Source organism: Lynx canadensis, chromosome C2, assembly GCF_007474595.2.
Source record: "Lynx canadensis isolate LIC74 chromosome C2, mLynCan4.pri.v2, whole genome shotgun sequence".
Taxonomy (NCBI): Eukaryota; Metazoa; Chordata; class Mammalia; order Carnivora; family Felidae; genus Lynx; species Lynx canadensis.
Genome location: NC_044311.2, coordinates 152,733,017 through 152,753,570, shown reverse-complemented (window position 1 = coordinate 152,753,570; position 20,554 = coordinate 152,733,017). Strand labels below are relative to the sequence as shown.

At 47.8% G+C, this 20,554-nt stretch overlaps 1 protein-coding gene across 1 annotated transcript in view; it reads left to right on the top strand.

Moving 5' to 3' along the window:
* The window catches only part of LCA5L (lebercilin LCA5 like), a 50,059-nt gene extending 30,419 nt beyond the window's left edge, over positions 1-19,640 (top strand). The window contains exons 7-10 of the mRNA XM_030329589.1: positions 10,984-11,065; positions 12,959-13,062; positions 13,233-13,350; positions 18,949-19,640. Coding sequence (XP_030185449.1) covers positions 10,984-11,065; positions 12,959-13,062; positions 13,233-13,350; positions 18,949-19,640 — 996 coding nt within the window. The remainder of the gene's footprint in view (positions 1-10,983; positions 11,066-12,958; positions 13,063-13,232; positions 13,351-18,948) is intronic.
* Positions 19,641-20,554: the final 914 nt, after the last annotated feature.

Genomic DNA, 20,554 nt, shown 5'->3' with positions numbered 1-20,554 from the left:
CCTCTGCCCCTCCCCCACTCATGCTCTGTCTCTGTCTCAAAAATAAATGTTTTTTTTTTTTTTAATTTAAAAATAAATACAATGGGGCGCCTGGCTGGCTCAGTTTTTGGTAGAGCGTGTGACTCTTGATTTCAGGGTTGTAAGTTTGAGTCCCATGGTGGGTGTAGAGATTACTTTAAAATAAAATCTAAGGGGCGCCTGGGTGGCGCAGTCGGTTAAGCGTCCGACTTCAGCCAGGTCACGATCTCGCGGTCCGTGAGTTCGAGCCCCGCGTCGGGCTCTGGGCTGATGGCTCAGAGCCTGGAGCCTGTTTCCGATTCTGTGTCTCCCTCTCTCTTTGCCCCTCCCCCGTTCATGCTCTGTCTCTCGCTGTCCCAAAAATAAATAAACGTTGAAAAAAAAATTTTTTTAAATAAAATCTAAAAAAGAAAGAAGGCCCTCCCCAGAACTAAATCTGCCAGCCTGCCAGCACCTTGATCTTGGCCTTCCCAGCCTCCAGAACTAAAAATAAATACATATATTCTAATGTGACCAGCCCATTAACATTGAATAGCCCTAGTGCCCAGATTATGGTCTTCAAATTCCATACCACACTAAAAAGAACCAAGGCACCTTAAAAAAAAAAAAAATCTCAGGTCTGGAACATGAAATATACTGCATGAGCCTGGGACATACTGTCCTACAAAAGCAAGGAAACTACAGAGAACTAATAGTGTAATATCAGGAGCCACCTAAGATTGGTTCTTATTGGCCAAAGGTGGGGTAATCTGAGGATCAGTGAAGTAACTCCGTGGATTGAATCTCATCAAATATATAGACATCCAAATGTCCATAATGATACTTTAAAAAATAAAACAAAACACCTCAGTGATTAGTCACCTTTAGAGAATACTAAGATCCCAGCACACTATTTCGAAGACTGGTAAATAAAGGCAAAGAAACAATTATTTCTACCTTTCCCATTCTCAGAGCGACCAAATAGTTTGTGAGGAGGGAAGAGCCTCCTTATAAGAGCATTCCAATTACTGAAAAAGGAAGGAGAGGATTAGAGTACCACTGTTTTTGGAAGTCCCAGTGAGTTAGTGGATCCAAGTTGTCGGTGGCTCGTAGCATGACAAGAGAAGCCATCAGACACTATGTACTTGCTAACTGACGTACACACCACCGCCTACAGTGGGTTCTTGCTCAAAAAATCATACCCAGGTGTGATCCAATATTTGTTTTTAAGATTATTTTTCTTGGGGCACCTGGGTGGCGCAGTCGGTTAAGCGTCCGACTTCAGCCAGGTCACGATCTCGCGGTCTGTGAGTTCGAGCCCCGCGTCGGGCTCTGGGCTGATAGCTCAGAGCCTGGAGCCTGTTTCCGATTCTGTGTCTCCCTCTCTCTCTGCCCCTCGCCCGTTCATGCTCTGTCTCTCTCTGTCCCAAAAATAAATAAAAACGTTGAAAAAAAAAAATTTAAAAAAAAAGATTATTTTTCTTAAGTCATCTCTACACCCAGCACGGGGCTGGAACTCACAACCCCGAGATCAAGAGTTGCACACTCTACCAACTGAGCCAGCCAGGCACCCGGTGGTCAAACATTTAGATCGAAAAGAAATATACGGGCAGCGGAACACGGTAATACCTCAGGGATGCAGTCAGCAACATCAGGCCATCTGAAACTCTACAGCACAAACAACCCAGTTTCTACAGCAAACAAATAGCGAATCAAAGCAAAAGAGATGAGGGAGGAATTTATAGAGTAAAAGAGATTATGAGAAACCCTCAACAACTAAAAAAAAAAAAAAAAAAACCCAGTTCAAAAATGGGCAAAGGACTTAAGCATTTCTCCAAAGAAGAACTACAAATGGCCAATAAGCATGTGAAAAGATGCTCAACTGAATGCTGGGAAAATGCAAATCAAAACTGTGAGGAAATACCACCTCACAGTCATTAGGATGGCTACTATAAAATAACAAGGAAGAAAGAAAGAAAGAAAAAGAGAAAGGAAAGAAAGAAAGAAAGAAAGAAAGAAAGAAAGAAAGAAAGAAAGAAAAGAAAAGAAAAGAAGAAAAGAAGGAAGGAAGAAAAGTATTGAGAAGAATATGGAAAAATTGGAACCCTTGGGCACCATTGGTGGGAATGTAAAATGCTACAGCCACTATAGAAAACAGTATGGAGGTTCCTCAAAAAATGAAAAATGTGTATGATCCCACAATTCCACTAGGTCTATACCCAAGAGAATGGAAAGCAGGGTCTTGAAGAGATATTTGTCCCCCCACGTTCACAGCAGCATTATTTACAATCGCTAAAATGTGGAAGCTACCCGAGTGACCGTCAACAGAGGAGTGGAGAAATATAATGTGTGTGTATATATACACACACACATGAAGTATTATTCAGCTTTAAAAAGGAAGGAAATTCTGACACCTGCTACAACATGGATGAACCTCCAGAACGTTATGCTAAATGAAATAAGCCAGTCACAAAAAGACGAGTCCTGTATTATTCTAGTTTATAGTCAAAATCATAATGACAGAGTGTAGTGGTGGTTGCCAGGAGCTGGGAGAAGGAAAATGGGAGTCAGTGTTTCATGGGGATAGAGTTTCAGTTTAAATAAAAGTTCCGGGGAGATAAAAAAAAAAAAAAAAAAAAAGTTCTGGAGGTGATCAGTGGGTATGGTTGCATGACAGTGTACTTAATGCCACTGACCTGGGCACTTAAAACGATTGAAATGGTGAATTTTATGTTCTGTGCATTTTACCACAATAAAAAAAAAAAAAATAGAAAGAAAACCCACTGGATTGTACAATTTGAAAGGGAAAATTACATGGTACCTGAATAATATCAAGAAAGCTGTATACAAACAAGGTTTCTTAAAGACTAAGAGACCTATTAATCTCAATGTTTTGGACCTTGTTTGGATTCTGATTCAAGCAAACTTAAAAAAAAAATTATAGGACAGGGCCCCTGGGTGGCTCAGTCGGTTGAGCGTCCAACTTCAGCTCAGGTCATGATCTCCTGGTTTGTGAATTTGAGACCTGCATGGAGCTTCCTGCTGTCAGCACGGAGCCCTCTCCACTCTGTTCCCCTCTCTCTTTGCCCCTCCCCCACTCACACTCTGTCTCTCTCTCTCTCTCTCTCAAAAATAAATAAACACTTTATGGGGCGCCTGAGTGGCTCAGTCAGTTGGGCATCTGACTTCGGCTCAGGTCATGATCTGAGTGCGTGAGTTTGAGCCCGTCGTCAGGCTCTGTGCCTACAGCTCAGAGCCTGGAGCCTGCTTCGGATTCCATCTCTCTCTTACCCTCCCCTGCTCGTGCTCTGTCTCTCTCTCAAAAATAAATAAACATTTAAAAAATAATAAATAGATGAAATATTTTAAAATTATTAGACAGTTGGAAAAATGTGAAACAAACTGGATGTTTATATTAAGGGATTATTATTTTTTTTTTTTTTGGTAGGTGAAATGTTCATACTGTGGTTAGGTTTTAAAAGGGATGCCGTTGTCTCCTATAAATACATAGTGAAATACAGATTAAATTTATGCTGTCTAGGATTTGCCTCAAAATAATTCATAGCTGGGGAACGGGATCAGAGGGCGGTGTGTAGAGAGAGACAGACAGGGTAGGAGTTGTTCATTAGTGAAGCTGGTTCACTGGTTCATGGAGATTCACTGTACTATTTTCTCTACATTTGTGTATGTTTGACATTTTTTATAATAAAATCCTTTCAAAGGGAAAAATAAGAAAAGTTACATATTTTATGCCCTAAAGAGTTGAACCAGGTCAAGAAGACGAGCTAAATACACGCTTTTCATCTCTTCCTGCCACAACCCCATGGAAATGACGCACAACATATTTTAAAGCAATAACCCATAACCCCAGAAAGGATACCATGATCGTACCAGAACTTCCAAAGAATTTCTGGAAGATAAAAAGATCAAAAACAATGTTTCGGATTGATCGAGAAACCAGACACCAATAATCACAACCTAAATAACAGTGCAAAAAAATTGCTGGTGACTTAACAGGAACAGGGAGAGAAACCCCAAGCTCAGAATCAATACAAGTGGACAGCAGGAGCAGAGCCTTGGGGCAGCTGTCTTCACATTTGGTTGAAACCATGGTCCTCAAACGTGGCCACACGTTGATCTGGGGAGCTTTGAACACTCCACTGCCCCAGCCACACCCATATCCGTGAAATCAGAATCTCCCGGTGTGGGTGCCTTACACCACATTCACCAGCAGATAGACGGGGACTCTGGTTTGGCCTGAGAAGGACCTTGTTCGCTCTGGCCTCAATTGTTGGTGATGACAGACTCTCTGTAACTTCCCTCCCATCAGAACCCCACAGAAGTGATCAGTGAAGGACAGAAAGTGGACCCACAGAAGCAAAGAGCTGGGGAAAGTCACCAGCCAACAGTAGAGATTTGGGGACATTTGTTGAAGACAGAAAACAGGTGACACTCTATGGGTGTCACAGAGCAGAAGAAGCCACAGCATGAGGTGCTTGGAGAAGCATTTGCCCCAGGGAACACAGGAGCAAGAGACACTTGAGCACAGGGGACTGGGTCATCAATCTCACCTGACTGCCTTCTCAACAGGACTCACAGCATCAGAGTCCAGCATTTTCCATCAGGCAGAAAGGCTGTGAATGAAAGACTTGAGAAGAAATGGGGCTGGGATACCTGGGGTAAATGCCAGTATCCCAGGTCATGCCCTTCCAAGGGGAAATTCTGGAATATGGGAGGCACTTAGTCAAATGACTCCCCTCAGAGTGAAACCTGGCAGTCGGCAAGTCCCACTGATTTACCCAGAGCCAGCCTTTCCGTTCAGGAAAGAAGTCTAACTACAGAAATGAATGTCCACACAAAACAGTAGGTTAGTAAAAGAATCCAGCCTCCAGCATCGTGAAGAAAGAACAAGAAAGACAAGCAGACCAGCCCACCCTGTAGGCTTAGTTTAATATGCAGAAGAGATGATACTGTGTGCCCATAAAATAAGAATGTTATGAAAATGGGAAAAAAATCAGAAAACAGTAAGTGGAAATTTAAAAAGATAATTCCGTCATACGAAATTCAGTAAAAGAGCTGGCAGATAAGGAAAATCTAGGGATATTGAGGAAATCTCCCCAAAACAGAGCCAGAAGACAGATGAAAAACCCATGAAGGAAAAGAGGATACCGAGGGAGTGTGCTATACAAAAGAATTTAAAACAATCCACTGGATCATTTCCCATAATGCAAATCATTCAACCCGTGGCCTATCACCTATAGTTTCTTCCTCATTCAGGATATACTCCTACCCCCTTACAGTCCTGTTTCAGCAGGAAAAATAAGATAGACGTTTATCCTTCATGGTCATCCCGGGTACTGACCCAAGGAATAAAGGGATGGAACCTTTAAGGATGTGTTAGTAACCTGACTGTTCCAATCACCATGGCTGCATAAGATATTACTCCACAACTTAGTGGCTTAAGAAATGACAATACCAGGGCGCCTGGGTGGCTTAGTTGGTGAAGCGTCCGACTTTGGCTCAGGTCATGATCTTGCGGTTTATGAGTTCGAGCCCCGCGTCAGGCTCTGTGCTGACAGCTCAGAGTCTGGAGTCTGCTTCCAATTCTGTGTCTCCCTCTCTCTGCCCCTTCCCTGTTCATGCTCTGTTAAACGTTAAAAAATTAAAAAAAAAAAAAAAAAAGAAATGACAATACTGGGGGGCACCTGGGTGGCTCAGTCAGTTAAGCATCTAACTCTTTTTTTTTTTTTTTGGGACAGAGAGAGACAGAGCATGAACGGGGGAGGGGCAGAGAGAGAGGGAGACACAGAATCGGAAACAGGCTCCAGGCTCTGAGCCATCAGCCCAGAGCCTGACGCGGGGCTCGAACTCACGGACCGTGAGATCGTGACCTGGCTGAAGTCGGACGCTTAACCGACTGCGCCACCCAGGTGCCCCAAGCATCTAACTCTTAATCTCAGCTCAGGTGTTGATCTTGGGGTGCTGGCTTCAAGCCCCACACTGGGTTCTGTGCTAGGCATGAAGCCTACTTCAAAAAAAGAAGAAAAAAAAGAAATGACAATATTAATTTTGCTCACGAATCCACAATCTGGCAGGGCTTGCCAGGGTTAGCCCATCTCCGCCACTCTTGACATCAACTAAGGTGGTTCAAAGGCTGGGGCTGGAGTGCTCTAAAGTCTCGCATGTATGTCTGCAGTTGGTGTCAACCAACAGCTGAGACGGCAACTGGGGTGTTGGCCAGAACCGCCCACATGTGGCCTCCCCATGTGGTGTGGGCTTCCTCACAACATGGCAGCCAGGTTCCAAGGAGCAGAGTGGGGAGATGCAGACAGAAAGGGAACCAGTCACACAGCATCTCTTCCACCCCATTCCCTTTGTCAAGGTGGCACCATGGGAGGAGCAATAGATTCTACCTCTTCATGGGGAGTCACAAGTTTCCGGAAGAGCATATGGGACCGGAAATACTGCTGAAGCAATTCTGAGAAAATGCAATCTGCCACATTAACATAAATCACTAGCACCTGACCTCGGGAAGGCACGGTCCCAAAGATCAAAGTTTCTGTTTTGGTACTCTGAAACTCATTTTCGAAGTCATCCAACACCAATTCTAGACACTGCTCTCTTTCCAGAAAATGGGCCAAAGTAAAGGGATAAATATCAGTCCTCCACGGCTCCCAAATGAGGTACTGCAACTCTACCCAGCATCCAGGCTACAAGCTCACCCCTGCCAAAGTGGCACTGTCTGTGTAGACATTGTTTTCTGTCTTTTGGAAGCCATCTGCCCTGCTCTTTTAACATGGTTCCCCACCATGACCCAACCTCCACCGAACTCTGACCTGATAACCTTGGAGCTGGTGAGTCCTCTTACCTATGAATATTCCACAAACATGCCATGAGCATTCCTACATGTGGATTTTTCTTATTTTTTTTTTTTAAATGTGTTAACTCCCACAACGTGGAAACTCCTTTCAATATTTAAGGAGCTTGAAGGTAGGCTTTAAATTTTTTTTTTTTAACATTTATTTATTTTTGAGACAGAGAGAGACAGAGCATGAACGGGGGAGGGGCAGAGAGAGAGGGAGACACAGAATCCGAAGCAGGCTCCAGGCTCTGAGCCGTCAGCCCAGAGCCTGACGCGGGGCTCGAACTCACGGACCGCGAGATCGTGACCTGAGCTGAAGTCGGACGCTCAACCGACTAAGCCACCCAGGCGCCCCTCTTATTTTTTTTTTTAATGTTTATTTATTGCACACCAGCAGAAGGGCAGACAGAGAGAATTCCAAGCAGGTTCCACACTGTCAGCGCAGAGCCCTGTTGGGGCTCGAACTCATGAACCACGAGATCATGACCTGAACCAAAATCAAGAGTCGGACGCTTAACCGACCGAGCCACCCAGGCGCCCCAGTATTTTTTCTCTTGATTAACTGACCTCAACTACACAAGTATCCTGGATTGTGTTCTGAACCTGTTGTCTTTGATCTTGGACCCAGGTCTGTGGACAGCATCCAGACTTGAACCTTCATTCCAGGCCTGAGGGAGGACTGTCCTTCCCTTTTGCCCCCAGCCAGCCCTGCACCTGTCACCCATCAGCCAGCATTTCTTATCTGCCTTCTTCCTGCTCTCTGCTGCTGATGCACATGCTAGACCCTCCAAGGAACCAGCCTGAATCAAAATAAGTAACTGGATTTTCCAGACGATCAACGCTTGCCCCTCTAAACATCAAAATCTTTCTTGTCTTAACCAGTGGGGGGTAAAAAAAAAAAAAAACTTTTTAAGATGTTCTACACTATAGTCTTCTTAAACATAATATCCAGGAGTGCCTGGGTGGCTCAGTCGGTTGAGTGTCCGACTTCACCTCAGGTCATGATCTCACGGTCCGTGAGTTCGGGCCCCGTGTCGGGCTCTGTGCTGACAGCTCAGAGCCTGGAGCCTGTTTCAGATTCTGTGTCTCCCTCTCTCTGCCCCTCCCCTGCTCATGCTCTGCCACTCTCTCTCTCTGAAAAATAAAATAAACATTTAGGGGCGCCTGGGTGGCTCAGTCGGTTAAGCGTCCAACTTCAGCTCAGGTCACGATCTCACGGTCCGTGAGTTCGAGCCCCGTGTCGGGCTCTGTGCTGACAGCTCAGAGCCTGGAGCCTGTTTCAGATTCTGTGTCTCCCTCTCTCTCTGACCCTCCCCATTCATGCTCTGTCTCTCTCTCTCTGTCAAAAATAAACATTTTAAAAAATTTAAAAAAACATAATATCCAGAATAAACTTGGCCACCGTCAGGTAATAAACTGTCACCATTACCGTTCTTTCTTGCTAAGTGAGGTGTTATTACAAGAAAAGAAAGAAAAAGAGAAATATACTGATATTTTTGCTCCTAGAAACTTAAATTCTAGAAAAGGCTAATATTCTCATATTGTATCCATTTATGTACCTCTGATAATAAATTAATTTTTAAATTTTTTTAATGTTTATTTATTTTTGAGAGGGAGAGAGAGACAGAGTGTGAGCAGGGGAGGAGCAGAGAGAGAGGGAGACACAGAATCGGAAGAAGGCTCCAGGCTCTGAGCTGTCAGCACAGAGCCCGACGCGGGGCTCGAACCCACGAACCGCGAGATCATGACCTGAGCCGAAGTCAGACCCTTAACCGACTGAGCCACCCAGGTGCCCCGATAGTAAATTAATTTTATGATTAAAATAAGTACAGGGGCGCCTGGGTGGCTCAGTCGCTTAAGGGTTGGACTTCGGCTCAGGTCATAATCTCATGGGTCCGTGAGACTGAGCCCCAAGTCAGGCTCCGCACATCAGTGCAGAGATTCTCTTGGGATTCTCTCTCTCCCTCTCTCTCTCTCTCTCTCTGTCCCTCCCTCACTTATGCACTCGTGCTCCATCAAAATAAATAAACATTAAAAATGAAATCAGTACAAAACCTGCCCATTCCAACTCAGATGTGCACAAATATGTAACATTTTTAGTTTCCATAAGTGACCCATACTTCCTTATGAGCCCCGTTCCCACAAGTTGGAGGTGGGGACAGGGATGGACACGGAGACTGGGCAGAAGCTTGTCTCAGTCCGTTCTAATCAAAACTGGCCCCATTTTAGGTTGTCTCTGAGACTTGCAGCGTCTCTTGGTGGAGACAGCATCTAGCGTTAAGAGGGGGTGCACACCCGTTACCCTGTTGGTAAAAGGAGAAAGAGTCCCCTGACCCTCTGGAACCTCTTGCCCTCGTCTGAGGAGTGACTGGTCCTAACTAGTGGGGTGCCCGGGACCTGTGTGGCAGGTACTGAACGTGGCCGGTGACGCTCATGGCCTCTGCTCGGTAGGTCAAATCTCGGCCATCTTCGCTTGTTGTCTGTCGATGCCAATGCCTTGAGGTGCCATCGGATCCTTGGCTCGACGGTCGGTCCCAGAGCCTGTGCTGTGGGATCACCTGGGTCAGTAATGTTGAAGACTCGGAAGCAGGCTCCCTGGCTCTCGCTCTTCCCTCTGCTCCCGTCCCCTCTCTGGGTCTCACTCCTTGTGCAAGTGAGTGAAGTGCTCTCTTTGGCCCTTTGCCTGGATGGCGTGTCTGCCCTTTCAACTTACCACTGGCAATGCATCACTACTCTGGCTCCACGCTGAAGGGGGGCTTGACCGTGGGCTTTGAATGTCCCAGGCCACACCAAGGCCTCCTGCGCTGAGACTTTTCCAAACCTCAGAGTTGTTTCTTCACCTTCCTAATATCCCTGAGGGGCACAGGGAGCCCAGAACCCCACCTGATTTCTCTCTCTCTCTCCCTTCCTCCTATCTCTACCCTCCTTCTCTGGGCACCTTCCTCTGACCCTTTCTGTCTAACCATACAGAAGACAGCCTTAACTCATATATACCCACTCCGTTTTTGTGTTTTTAAAGGGATGGGGGGGAGAGGGGCAGAAGGAGAGAGTCCTAAGCAGGCCCCAAACTCAGGGCAGAGCCCGACATGGGGCTCGATCTCACGACCCTGGGATCATGACCTGAGCTGAAATCAAGAGTCCGATGCTTAATTGGCTGAGGCACCCAGGCACCAGTGCCCACTCCTTTTGACTGTGGCTTTGACTAAAACTCAGTGGTCTTGAGTCTAACAGGCTGGCCTCTTGGTGCATGTGTAAGAGGAGTGTTTGGTGCTTAATGAAATCTTTTTTTTTTTCCCTCAACAAGCCAGGATTTCAAAACTTTTGTCAAGACTTTAAAAAAAAGTTTTTAATGTTTATTAATTTTTGAGAGAAACAGAGCATGAGCAGGGGAGGGGCAGAAAGAGAGGGGAGACACAGAATCCGAAACAGGCTCCAGGCTCCGAGCTGTCAGCACAGAGCCCGACGTGGGGCTCGAACTCACGAGCCGTGAGATCATGACCTGAGCCGAAGTTGGGCGCTTAACTGACGGAGCCACACAGCACCCCTGTTTTGCCAAGACTTGAAAAAGTCAATCCTGACATTTAAAGCTGAACAGTGATGCCTTTGTTCTAGGCTTCACCCACCCTGCACTCGTACTGTCGAAACACAGGCCTGTCTCGTCGAACCTCGTGCCACGTGGGAATGTTCTACCACACCGTGCAGTCATGTGGCCACCAGAGATGTGCAGCACTGAGCACTGGAAATATGGGCAGTGCCACGGGGGACTGAATGGTGCATTTCATTTTAATTAGTTTAGACCACAGCGTGGCTAGTGGCTGTCCTGGACCACGAGAAAAGCCAGCAAACTTCACGGCACAGACGCGGGGGGACAGAACCTGCAGTGAGGGCAGCTGGCTTGCAAACCCCTCAGCAGCACTGTCCCCGTCACAATGGTTTGTTGCTCTGTTACAAGGTACTTTTTGGTGTCAGGGATGATCTAGAAGGATATGGCCTATTTCTGTTCCTGCCAGCATCTACAGAGTTTATTCAAAGAATGCTGAGCTTGCTCAACGTGCTTTATAGAAGAAATCCAGGCTGCTAAAAGCAAGTATTTACAGAGAGATTGGTATTGTGGTTCTCTTTAGGAGAAGGACCGAGAGCTTGAAATCAGGAACATCTATGCGAATCGGATACTTAAAAATTTACGTGACAAAGATTATCCGACAGGTACGCTTTATTTTTGCTCAAAATCTACTTGTAAGTACGTAGTCCTATGTTCCTACTTTATATCACGGAAATAATGGGTATTTTAAAAACATCAGCTTATTAGGCATTGAAACATTTTGTGATTCCAGAAGAACAAGGAGCTGCGATATGGGGGAACAGGTAGGAGGGACTGCATGCGCTCCCTGGTCCTCCCAGCCTCTGCTCAGTCCCGCGTGCCCTTTCTGCAGGCGGAGTGAGAGGGCCACCTTCCGGCCTGGAGGAGAGTGTCTGGCAGACAGCGAACTTTCCAAGCGCATCTCTTAGTGTGTGGCTTGTTTTTTTTTTAATATATATAGATAATATATATTTTATATAATTGTAGTATATATAATTATTTATATATAGTATATATTATATTATAATATATTATATGATTATAATTATATATTATATAATTATAATATATATTATATATTTTAATGTTTATATGTATTTATGTAAATTAATTTATAATTTATTTTATTAATATATTTGTTTTATATTTTATATTTATACATTTGTATATATTTATATGTATTAAATATATATATATTTTATATATATATATATTTTAGAGAGACAGACCAAGCAGGGGAGGGGCAGAGAGCGAGGGGGGGGTGGGGAGAGAGAAAGAGAGAATCCCAAGCAGGCTCCGCACTGCCAGCACAGGGCCCCACGTGGGGCTCGATCCCACGAACCATGAAATCATGACCTGAGCTGAAACCGAGTCGGACATTCAACTGACTGAGCCTCCCAGATGCCCCCAAATGCACCCATTTTAAGTGTGCAATTCAGCAGGTTTTGACCATAGTCAGTGCAGAACCTCTCCCTGCTCAGGAGGCCACCCACGCGCCCCCCGCCATCACGAGTCCCTGTCCTTGTTCCTGGGACAACCACTGATTTCCCTTGTCACAGCAGCTTCGTTTACCTGTTCTCAAGTTTCCCGTAGGTGGGATCACACAGCACGTGCTATTCGGTCGGCTTCTCGTGTCCAGCCTAATGCTTCGGAGACTCACCCATGCTGCTGCTGCCATCATCCGTGTGTCCCTCTTCATTGCTGAGTAGTACTTTTCCTTCAAGATGGGGTGTACTTATTCCCCCCACCCCCTACCGCCACCCCCCAGATCTGCCAGCATCAGGCTTGGCTCAGAAGAGGTACAATAGAAACACCCTGTTTTGGTAGAAAAAGTCACTACGTGCTCACTTTTAAAGGCAGTAATTTCAGGGGCACCGGGGTGGCTCCGCTGGTTAAGCACCTGACTCTTGATCTCAGCTCAGGTCGCCATCTCAAGGTCATGAGTTCAAGCCCTGCACTGGGCTCCATCCTGGGTGTGGAGCCTGCTTTAAATAAACACATAAATAAAGGCAACAACCTTGACATTTTCTCGCCTTCCTTTGTTTGCTTCTGCTGTGTAATCCAGAACAGCCAGCAGAGGTGATCGTACCAGCCATGGGGCCATTTAGATGGGATAACACTTTGAGGAAAGTGAGGTATAGATTTAGCGGTGGACGACCTAACCACTGGTTACCAAGAGCACTGACGCAGGATGTCCCTGTGACTCACTCCCTCACGACTGTGTGTCTGTGGCAGGGACAGCGTGTCCTCCCAGAGCAACGTGGACCTAGCCTAAAGCCTCCTCGCTCTGGAGCCTAACACCGTGATTCGCACAACCTTGGTGGCCCCAAAACGAGACAAAACAGGCAAAATGATAGGGAAGAAAGGAAACTGGCAAATGTTAAACATATATTGGAAGAAAAAATTTTAATATCTGGTATACTTTGTTTTACACAACAAATGTGTTATTTTCTCTGTAAAGTCAATATTGCACCCACATGTAAAATAGGTTCCTTACATATAATATACCTGTTCTGCAGTTTCTTCAACAAAATCCGTACAAGCAGACAGAAGTTTTTTGTTTACAAGCATGAAACACCAGGAAACCCAAAAATCAGAAGATATTCCATCTTTGACAACTAAGGTACAACAAATTTGAATTCTTGCAGTGTCTATTTACAAAAATAGACTATGAACAGTCTCTTACTCTACACAGAAAGTATTCGTAATCAGTGAATAAAATACAATTTAAAACTATCTGTACCCCAAAAAATGGGTTTTGTTTTTTTTTTTTGCTGCTTTCCTAAATTATAGGGTAAAAAGACAACTGGAAACATTGGTCATAAAGAAAAATCCACCGGAATGACCTGTGCGGTTCCTCCCTCTATCAGCAAACTACCAAACCAAGAGGAGTCCAAGAAAAAATACGAAGGTAATTTTAACTGCTTTTAAAAGTGTCCTTTACTCTTACCTATCTTTTTAAGGTGTGAATTAGTGTGTGTGTGTGTGTGTGTGTGTGTGTGTGTGTGTGTGTGAAAGTACACATAAAACACATACATACAGGGGTGCCTGGGTGGCTCAGTCAGTTGAGCATCTGACTTCATTCAGCTCAGGTCATGATCTTGCAGTTTGTTAGTTCGAGGCCCACATCAGGCTCGCTGCTGTCAGCCTGTCAGTGCAAAGCCTGCTTAGGATCCTCTGTCCCCCTCTCTCTGCCCCTCCCCTGCGTGCACCTTCCCAAAAATTAGGGGGGGAAATCATACAACATAAAGAATTATTATGAAGTGAACACCTGTGTGGCCATTCTCCTGCTTAAGAACTAGGTCATTTGGGGGCACCTGGGCGTCTCCGTTGGTCGCGCATCCAACTCCTGATTTCAGCTACGGTCATGATCCCGGGGTCGTGGGATGGAGCCCCACGTCGGGGTCCGTGCTGAGCGTGGAGCCTGTTGAGATTCTTTCTCTCTCTCCCCTTCTGCCACCCTCCCCTACTCGCTCTCTCCAAAATAAAACAAATTTTTTTCTTCTTTTTAATTTAAAAAGAGCCAGGACGTTAGTGTTGCCCAGAACACACGTGGGCCCTTCCTAAGCACTTCCCTGCCCCCCGCCCACCAGAAAACCACCAACATCTTCAGTTTGCTGCCGGTCACTCCCTTGCTGTTCCTCCCCACGTCCTGTCCTCGTACACATCTTTAAACAGTATGTTCCGTTCTGACAAACTGAGTAGCAAACCCAAACCCAGCTGCGTAGAGGGCGACGCTCCCGTTAACGAAGACTTGACGCGAAGACTCCAGGAGGAGATGCACAGACTGGCTTCAGCCTCCCAGGATGCTCCTCGGGGAGCACCGAGGAGGCCATGCAGCTCCCTGGGAGGCTGGGGAGCACCGGAGCCATGGCGTCTACACTCCGGGACAGGGCCAGTCCGAATTCCCTGTGCTAAGATCAGCACACTCACCTCCAGCTCCTGGGGGGAGGTCCCAGCAGAACGCTCCTGGGGGGGTGGAATGAGAGTCCCCAGCCGACCCAGGCTGCCACTCACGATGGAGAGGGCAGCACCTTCATCGGGCCACGGGCAGGACAGGCCAAGGACATCGGGGGCCCGGGAGCTTTGCAGAGAAGGGATCCCAGTGACACCAGCCCTTGATGCTTCAGCCTCTTGGCGTCCGGGCTGGTCGCCCTCTGCCTCTGGCGCGCAGCTATCGTGCTGGGACCTCCCTTCCCCTGAAGGCTCCTGTCACCCCCTCCTCTGCTAGGTCTTGTTCTTAAACCGCGTCCTCCTCCTCCTTGGCCAGTGCCATCATCTCTGAGAGCCACATCTTGGGAATGGGTGCATGTGGGGGAAATGTGTTTACCTTCACCTGGAGACGTGATTCTGCCCTCGTACCTGATTAATAACTGGCTAGAAAGAAACTTCTAGGCTGGAGATGATTTCCCTCCTGAATTTTAAAGGCACTGCCCCACTGCGTGCATGCCACATTATTGCTGCAGGGGAATGCGGAGTCCCTCACGGCCGTGTGAGCACAATCGCCGTGAGAGAACTGTCCCCCAGGGCCCCGGGTCACCTGCTCCCCCTCGGCAGAGTGGGGGGCCTCAGGAGAGGCTCTGGAGGGGCCACACCTTTGGTGTGGGGCCAGACTGGCTTTAGAATGTTTCTTTTCTTTGTTTAATGTTTATTTATTTTTGAGAGAGAGAGAAACAGAGACAGCATGATTGGGACAGGGGCAGAGAGAGGGAGACAGAATCCAAAACAGGTTCCAGGCCGAGGCGTCAGCACAGAGCCTGATGCGAGGCTCGAGTTCACGAACTGTGAGATCACGACCCGAGCTGAAGTCGGATGCTTGACTGACTGAGCCACCCAGGTGCCCCTAGAACACGTTTCAATAACACAAAGGCTTGGCACGACTCACCTGCAAAGCCACCGTGTCTGGTGCAGTGGGCAGAAGCCAACAACTCATTTTCACTTCCTCCTGGGGTCACTGGTCTAAGTTTTCCGCTCGTCCTTTAGTCCGTTTGTAATTCATATTTTCCTAGAAACTTCATCCGTTCATTTGATGGATGTTCATTGAGCATATACTGTGCCCTGGGTACTGCGGGTACAGCGATGAAGACAAACCGCCCTGCCCGCACATGTGTCCGCTCCAGCACAGACAGACAGACATTGGGTAAAACAAGTAAGGTGTGCAGTAGGTTGAGGGCGTGAAGTGAGCGTGGGAAGACAAGTGGAACAGAGGAGGGTAGGGAAGGGCAGCTGCAGTGGGGCGGGGGGAAGGGGCCAGCCACGCGGACCCCCGAGAAGAGCATTCCAGGCCAAGACCCCATGGCCCGGAGGACAGATGTCATGGGGTGGGGGTGAGGGGAGCCGAAGAGAGGTGAGGGGAGGCCAGATGTGGTACAGCTTTGTAGCGTGCTGGGCACACGGGCCTTCTCTCCGGGGGGGAGACGGGGAGCCGTGCCAGGATTCGAGTCAAGGAGGGACCAGACCTGCCTCCGTGGGCTGCCGTGCAGCCCGGAGGAGCCTCCCACCCCGGCCAGGAGGGAAGGTGACAGACCAGGGCTGAGAACATCAGAGGCGCAAAATGAGCAGTCTCCCCCAACTCGTTCACATCTGCATCAAGTATCACAGGGCACAGCTAACAGTCATTTAGAATTAACTAGAGTCTGCTGGCTTCTTCCCTCACCACGAATTCTTAAAACAACTTCTCTTGCTAGAATTCCTAGTTCCCTGGATTAAAATGAGTAATTTTATTTCTGTGTGTTCATGCGAGAAAATCCTCCAACTCTGTGCACGCATGCCACTGTCCCCATTGTCCCTCCCAAATGGGCGGCCGGTCAGTAATCAGGTGGTGGGGCGGCCCGTCCTCGGGAGGCAGAGGGCAGGGCCTCCTGAGTGCCCAGGGAAGGACCGGGGAAGTTCACCTTCAAGTGGCTTTTTCATTAACAACACACTGTGAACGTCCTTCCCCGTCAGCTCACGTGTACGCAGCCCATTCTCTGTGACCACCGCCCGGAACCCCCTCAACGGCACGTGCTATAGTTTCTGTAACCGTGACCCCTCGACAGACACCTGGGACGCTTCGCCATTACCAAACCATGCCAGAGTACACATCCTGGGTGTGTGTTTATCGCGTTCGGTCCTAGAAGCGAAGTTGTTGGCCATGTAGCCATCCAGAAAACGCTGTACCATTGACACACCCACCAATGGGGACCCGGAAGTTCCAATTTCCCTGTATTCTCACCGAACCCGGAAATCACTTGCCCACTTGGATGGGTGAAAAATGCTCTCGTTGTTTTAACTGGTACCACACCCAGCTGGTAATGATGAACATCCGCTGATAATTTCTTAGCAAATGTTACTTCTTTCATAATTTGGGTTCATAAATCTATTTACCCGGTATGTTCTAGGAAAGCCGAGCATTTCAGACTCGTTATCGGCACCTTCCCCTGTGTTCTAATGTTGGATGCGTTTGGTTTCTCACCTCTCGTTGTCCCTTTCATGTGCCTGTCGGGAGATGTCAGTAAGTGTGCTACATGTGCCACCTTGAAATAGAAACCCACTGGATTTAAAGATCACCAAACAGGGGCGCCCGGGTGGCTCAATCGGTCTGATCTCACAGTTTGTGGGTTCGAGCCCCGCATCGGGCTCTGGGCTGATGGCTCAGAGCCTGGAGCCTGCTTCAGATTCTGTGTCTCCCTCTTTCTCTCTCTGCTCCTCCCCCGCTCATGCTATCTCTCTCTCTTGCTCTCTTTCAAATATAAATAAACATTAAAAAATTTTTTACAAAAAGAAAAGGTTAACGGTGCCTACCGCTTGCGGGAAGAACCCGGGGTGAGGTTTTTGCTCTCTTCTTTATACCTTATACTTTCCTGGGTGGCTTAAACTGTTCTCCAGGAGGATATATTATCTTTATAACCAGGAACATAACAGCTTTGGGGCCGCTGTTTAGTAAAAACTGGCAATGACCCCGAGAGACTGAAGATGCAAATGGCCAGACCGCAGACAAAAATAGAAGCCGACCCACAGGCTGCAGCAGGCCGGCCCCGGAAACCCTTTCCCGCCGGGCAGGTACAATCTGCAGCCCAGGACGCCAGCCGGCTGGACGTCACACGGCACCTCTAGGAACGACCAGGCGGCCAAGCGAGGACTTCCCTAAGCTGGCCCAGAATGGCCAGGATTCGATGGATAACCTGCCGCCTCCCTGGTTTTTGGTTCTTCTGTCGCCTTGGCGGCAACCAGACAAAGGCGAATCCGTACCCCCTGATTAATCGATCGCTGAGGGGGCCCCACTGCCAGCTGCCCACGGCTCTTCCAGGCCTATCGCCCCCATCAGGGCCTGCCTGCAGCCCTTTTCTCCGGCCGAAGCTTTCCTACTCCCCTGCCTGCCTTTGGGTCTCTGCCAAAGTGCAGGTGACGCTGCTGACTACCTCGCGGTGGCAAATTCATTTAGTCCCACAACTTGAACGGTTCTGTTAAGCCAAAGGGGACCATGAGGACAACCTATGAGGAAAAGGTTATGGCACTGGGGGGGGTCTACTGGCAGTGGGGTGAGGGAAAGAGACAAGCATGTCTCCGGCTTCTGGCTTGGGGTTCTGACCGCGAGCTGATGCCATCCGTGGAGTCAGTAAAGGGAAGGGACACACGGGAGAGATAGGTGTTGGGGTCTTCGGGAGACAGGAAGCACACGTGGTGGGACGGACAGAGGAGGGTTAGAAGATTCTGGAGGCGCGGGATAGGCCAGGGGAGACCAGCCGCGGATGGGGAGGCACCCCGGGGCCGGGAACAGCTGGAGCCATCACCCTGAGCCTCAAGGTGCAAAGGGAGAAAATTCGACAGAACCACTAAACGAGAGTATGGTGGCAGGAAGAGCTCGGTCCGTTTCAGCTCCGCCCGGGGCCTACAGGAAGATTCCATCTTCCACCTGCCCTTCAGTCTCCTGCCAGTGCCTCCCATGAGCCCAACCCAGCAGGAAGCCAGAGCACGTGAGAGGTGGATGCAGGTGCATCCATAATAGCCATTCTACGGGGACGTAGGGAAGCTCCGCGGGGGCAGGTGGGGAACAGTCAGCCCACACAGCATGGGGGTGATGAATTCCATCTTGAAATTGTCCACTCCGAGGATCCCACAGGGTCTCCAGGTGGGTATGTCTCACGAGCAAGTCAACCTGGTGGTGTAGAAACTAAAAGAAAGATCTCAGTTGCAGAACTCTATGTGAGAGTCATCTAAATATAAGAATTTTAGAATGGGGACCTCTCCCTGAGAAAGGGTGAGGTATCGGGGCACCTGGGCGGTTCAGTCAGTTGAGCGTCCGACTTCGGCCCAGGTCATGATCTCATGGTCCCTGAGTTCAAGCCCCGCGAGTTCAAGCCCCGAGTCGGGCTCTGTGCTGACAGCTCAGAGCCTGAAGCCTGCTTCGGATTCTGTGTCTCCCTCTCTGTCTGCACTGCCCCCCCATACTCTGTCTCTCTCTCTCAAAAATAATAACTACACATTTAAAATAATAACGATCACTAAATAGACTATTTTTCGCATACAGATTTATCAAAGGAAGAGGACCATTTGGAAGTACGAGCACCTCCAGAGGACCCTGAGAGACAAAGGGAGAAAAAAGAAGATCAAGAGAAGAAAACCACTTTAGTGCCCAAAGAACAAGAAGTGCCACCAAAGAGAATTCAAGAGACTCACCCTGACAGGGAGGACACGCGGGAAGACGACGCAGTGAAGGAAGAGTTCAGAAGTCTGCAAGTCAGTGACGCGGGTGAGGGGCCCAAGAAAAACGCAGCTGCAAACGTCAAAATACCCTTCCGGCAGAGAAAGCATTACTTGTTCACGGAAGCCACCGAGAACCTGCATCTGGGCCTGCCTGCGTCAGGGGGGCCGGCCGGCGCAGGCAAGGCCCACGGGCTCGCAGAGGGACCGAAACCAGAACGTTCTGTGAGCGGGTACGAACCCTCTTTCGGCAAGTCTTCCCGACCCAAAGCAAAAGACACCTTCAGCGAGAAGAAAAGCAGTCTCATGGAGGAACTGTTCGGGTCAGGCTGTGCCTTTAAACATGACCCGACCAGCACGGCTGCCCCCAGGGGGGCCGAGGAGACTGCAGAAGGCAAGGCGCACCATCCGCCTCCCGGTCAGACCTCAGCCAGCAATGCTTTTGGAGATTCTAAAGTAACTGTGGTAAACTCCAAGTCGTCTTCGCCCACCGAAGGGAAAAGGAAAATGATTATTTAAATAGAAGCCTTATCCTAACATTCTGATTTGATATTCTCATTCTTACTTGCCTTCCATCTTACAACGTTAGTGTGTGTGTGTGTGTGTGTGTGTGTGTGTGTGTGTGTGTGTGTTGTAGTATTTAGACTGACTGGGTAAGTAAGGTTTTGTTTTATTATAATCTAATTCTAAAAATCCAGGGGCACCTGGGTGGCTCAGTTGGTTAAGCGTCTGACTCCTGATTTCGGCTCAGGTCATGATCTCATGGTTTGTGGGTTCGTGCCCTGCGTCAGGCATCTCACTAACAGTGCAGAGCCTGCTTGGGATTCTCTGTCTCCCTTTCTCTGCCACTTCCCTGTTCCTGCCTTTTCTCTCAAATAAACACTTAAAAATAAATAAATAAATAAATATCCATTGTGATTAGCCAATGAAAACATTTCAAATATAAAATTGTATCTTTTTTCCCTACAAATGAAACACGTCCATTATCTTTTGGAAAACTGATTACATGGCTTTCATATTCTACGGGCCTCGATGGCTCATAAGACCAAGTTAGTCACCAAGAACACACACGTCTCATATATATAACAATGTTCTCAGCAATCACACTGGGTTTTAACTAAAAAACATGGAAGCAGCTGTGAAAGGGAACAATATGATCAGAAGACTCTATTTAAAAAAAAAAAAAAAAAGGCACAGTGATGACCAAGCTTGGTTTCATGAAAATTATTTTTGAGTACTCTCCTACTCGGTTAACCAGGCCTTTGTGGTGACTTTCCTCATGTACACCTGAGATCCACTCTTTTTATTTCTACTGGTTGCATACACGCACCTTGACCTGTATTCTTTTAATCTTGTTCTGAAAGAGCATATGGGCCTAATCATTGTCCACTCCAGCCAGCCGCTCTGTCCTAACAGATTCAGGATACTGACAG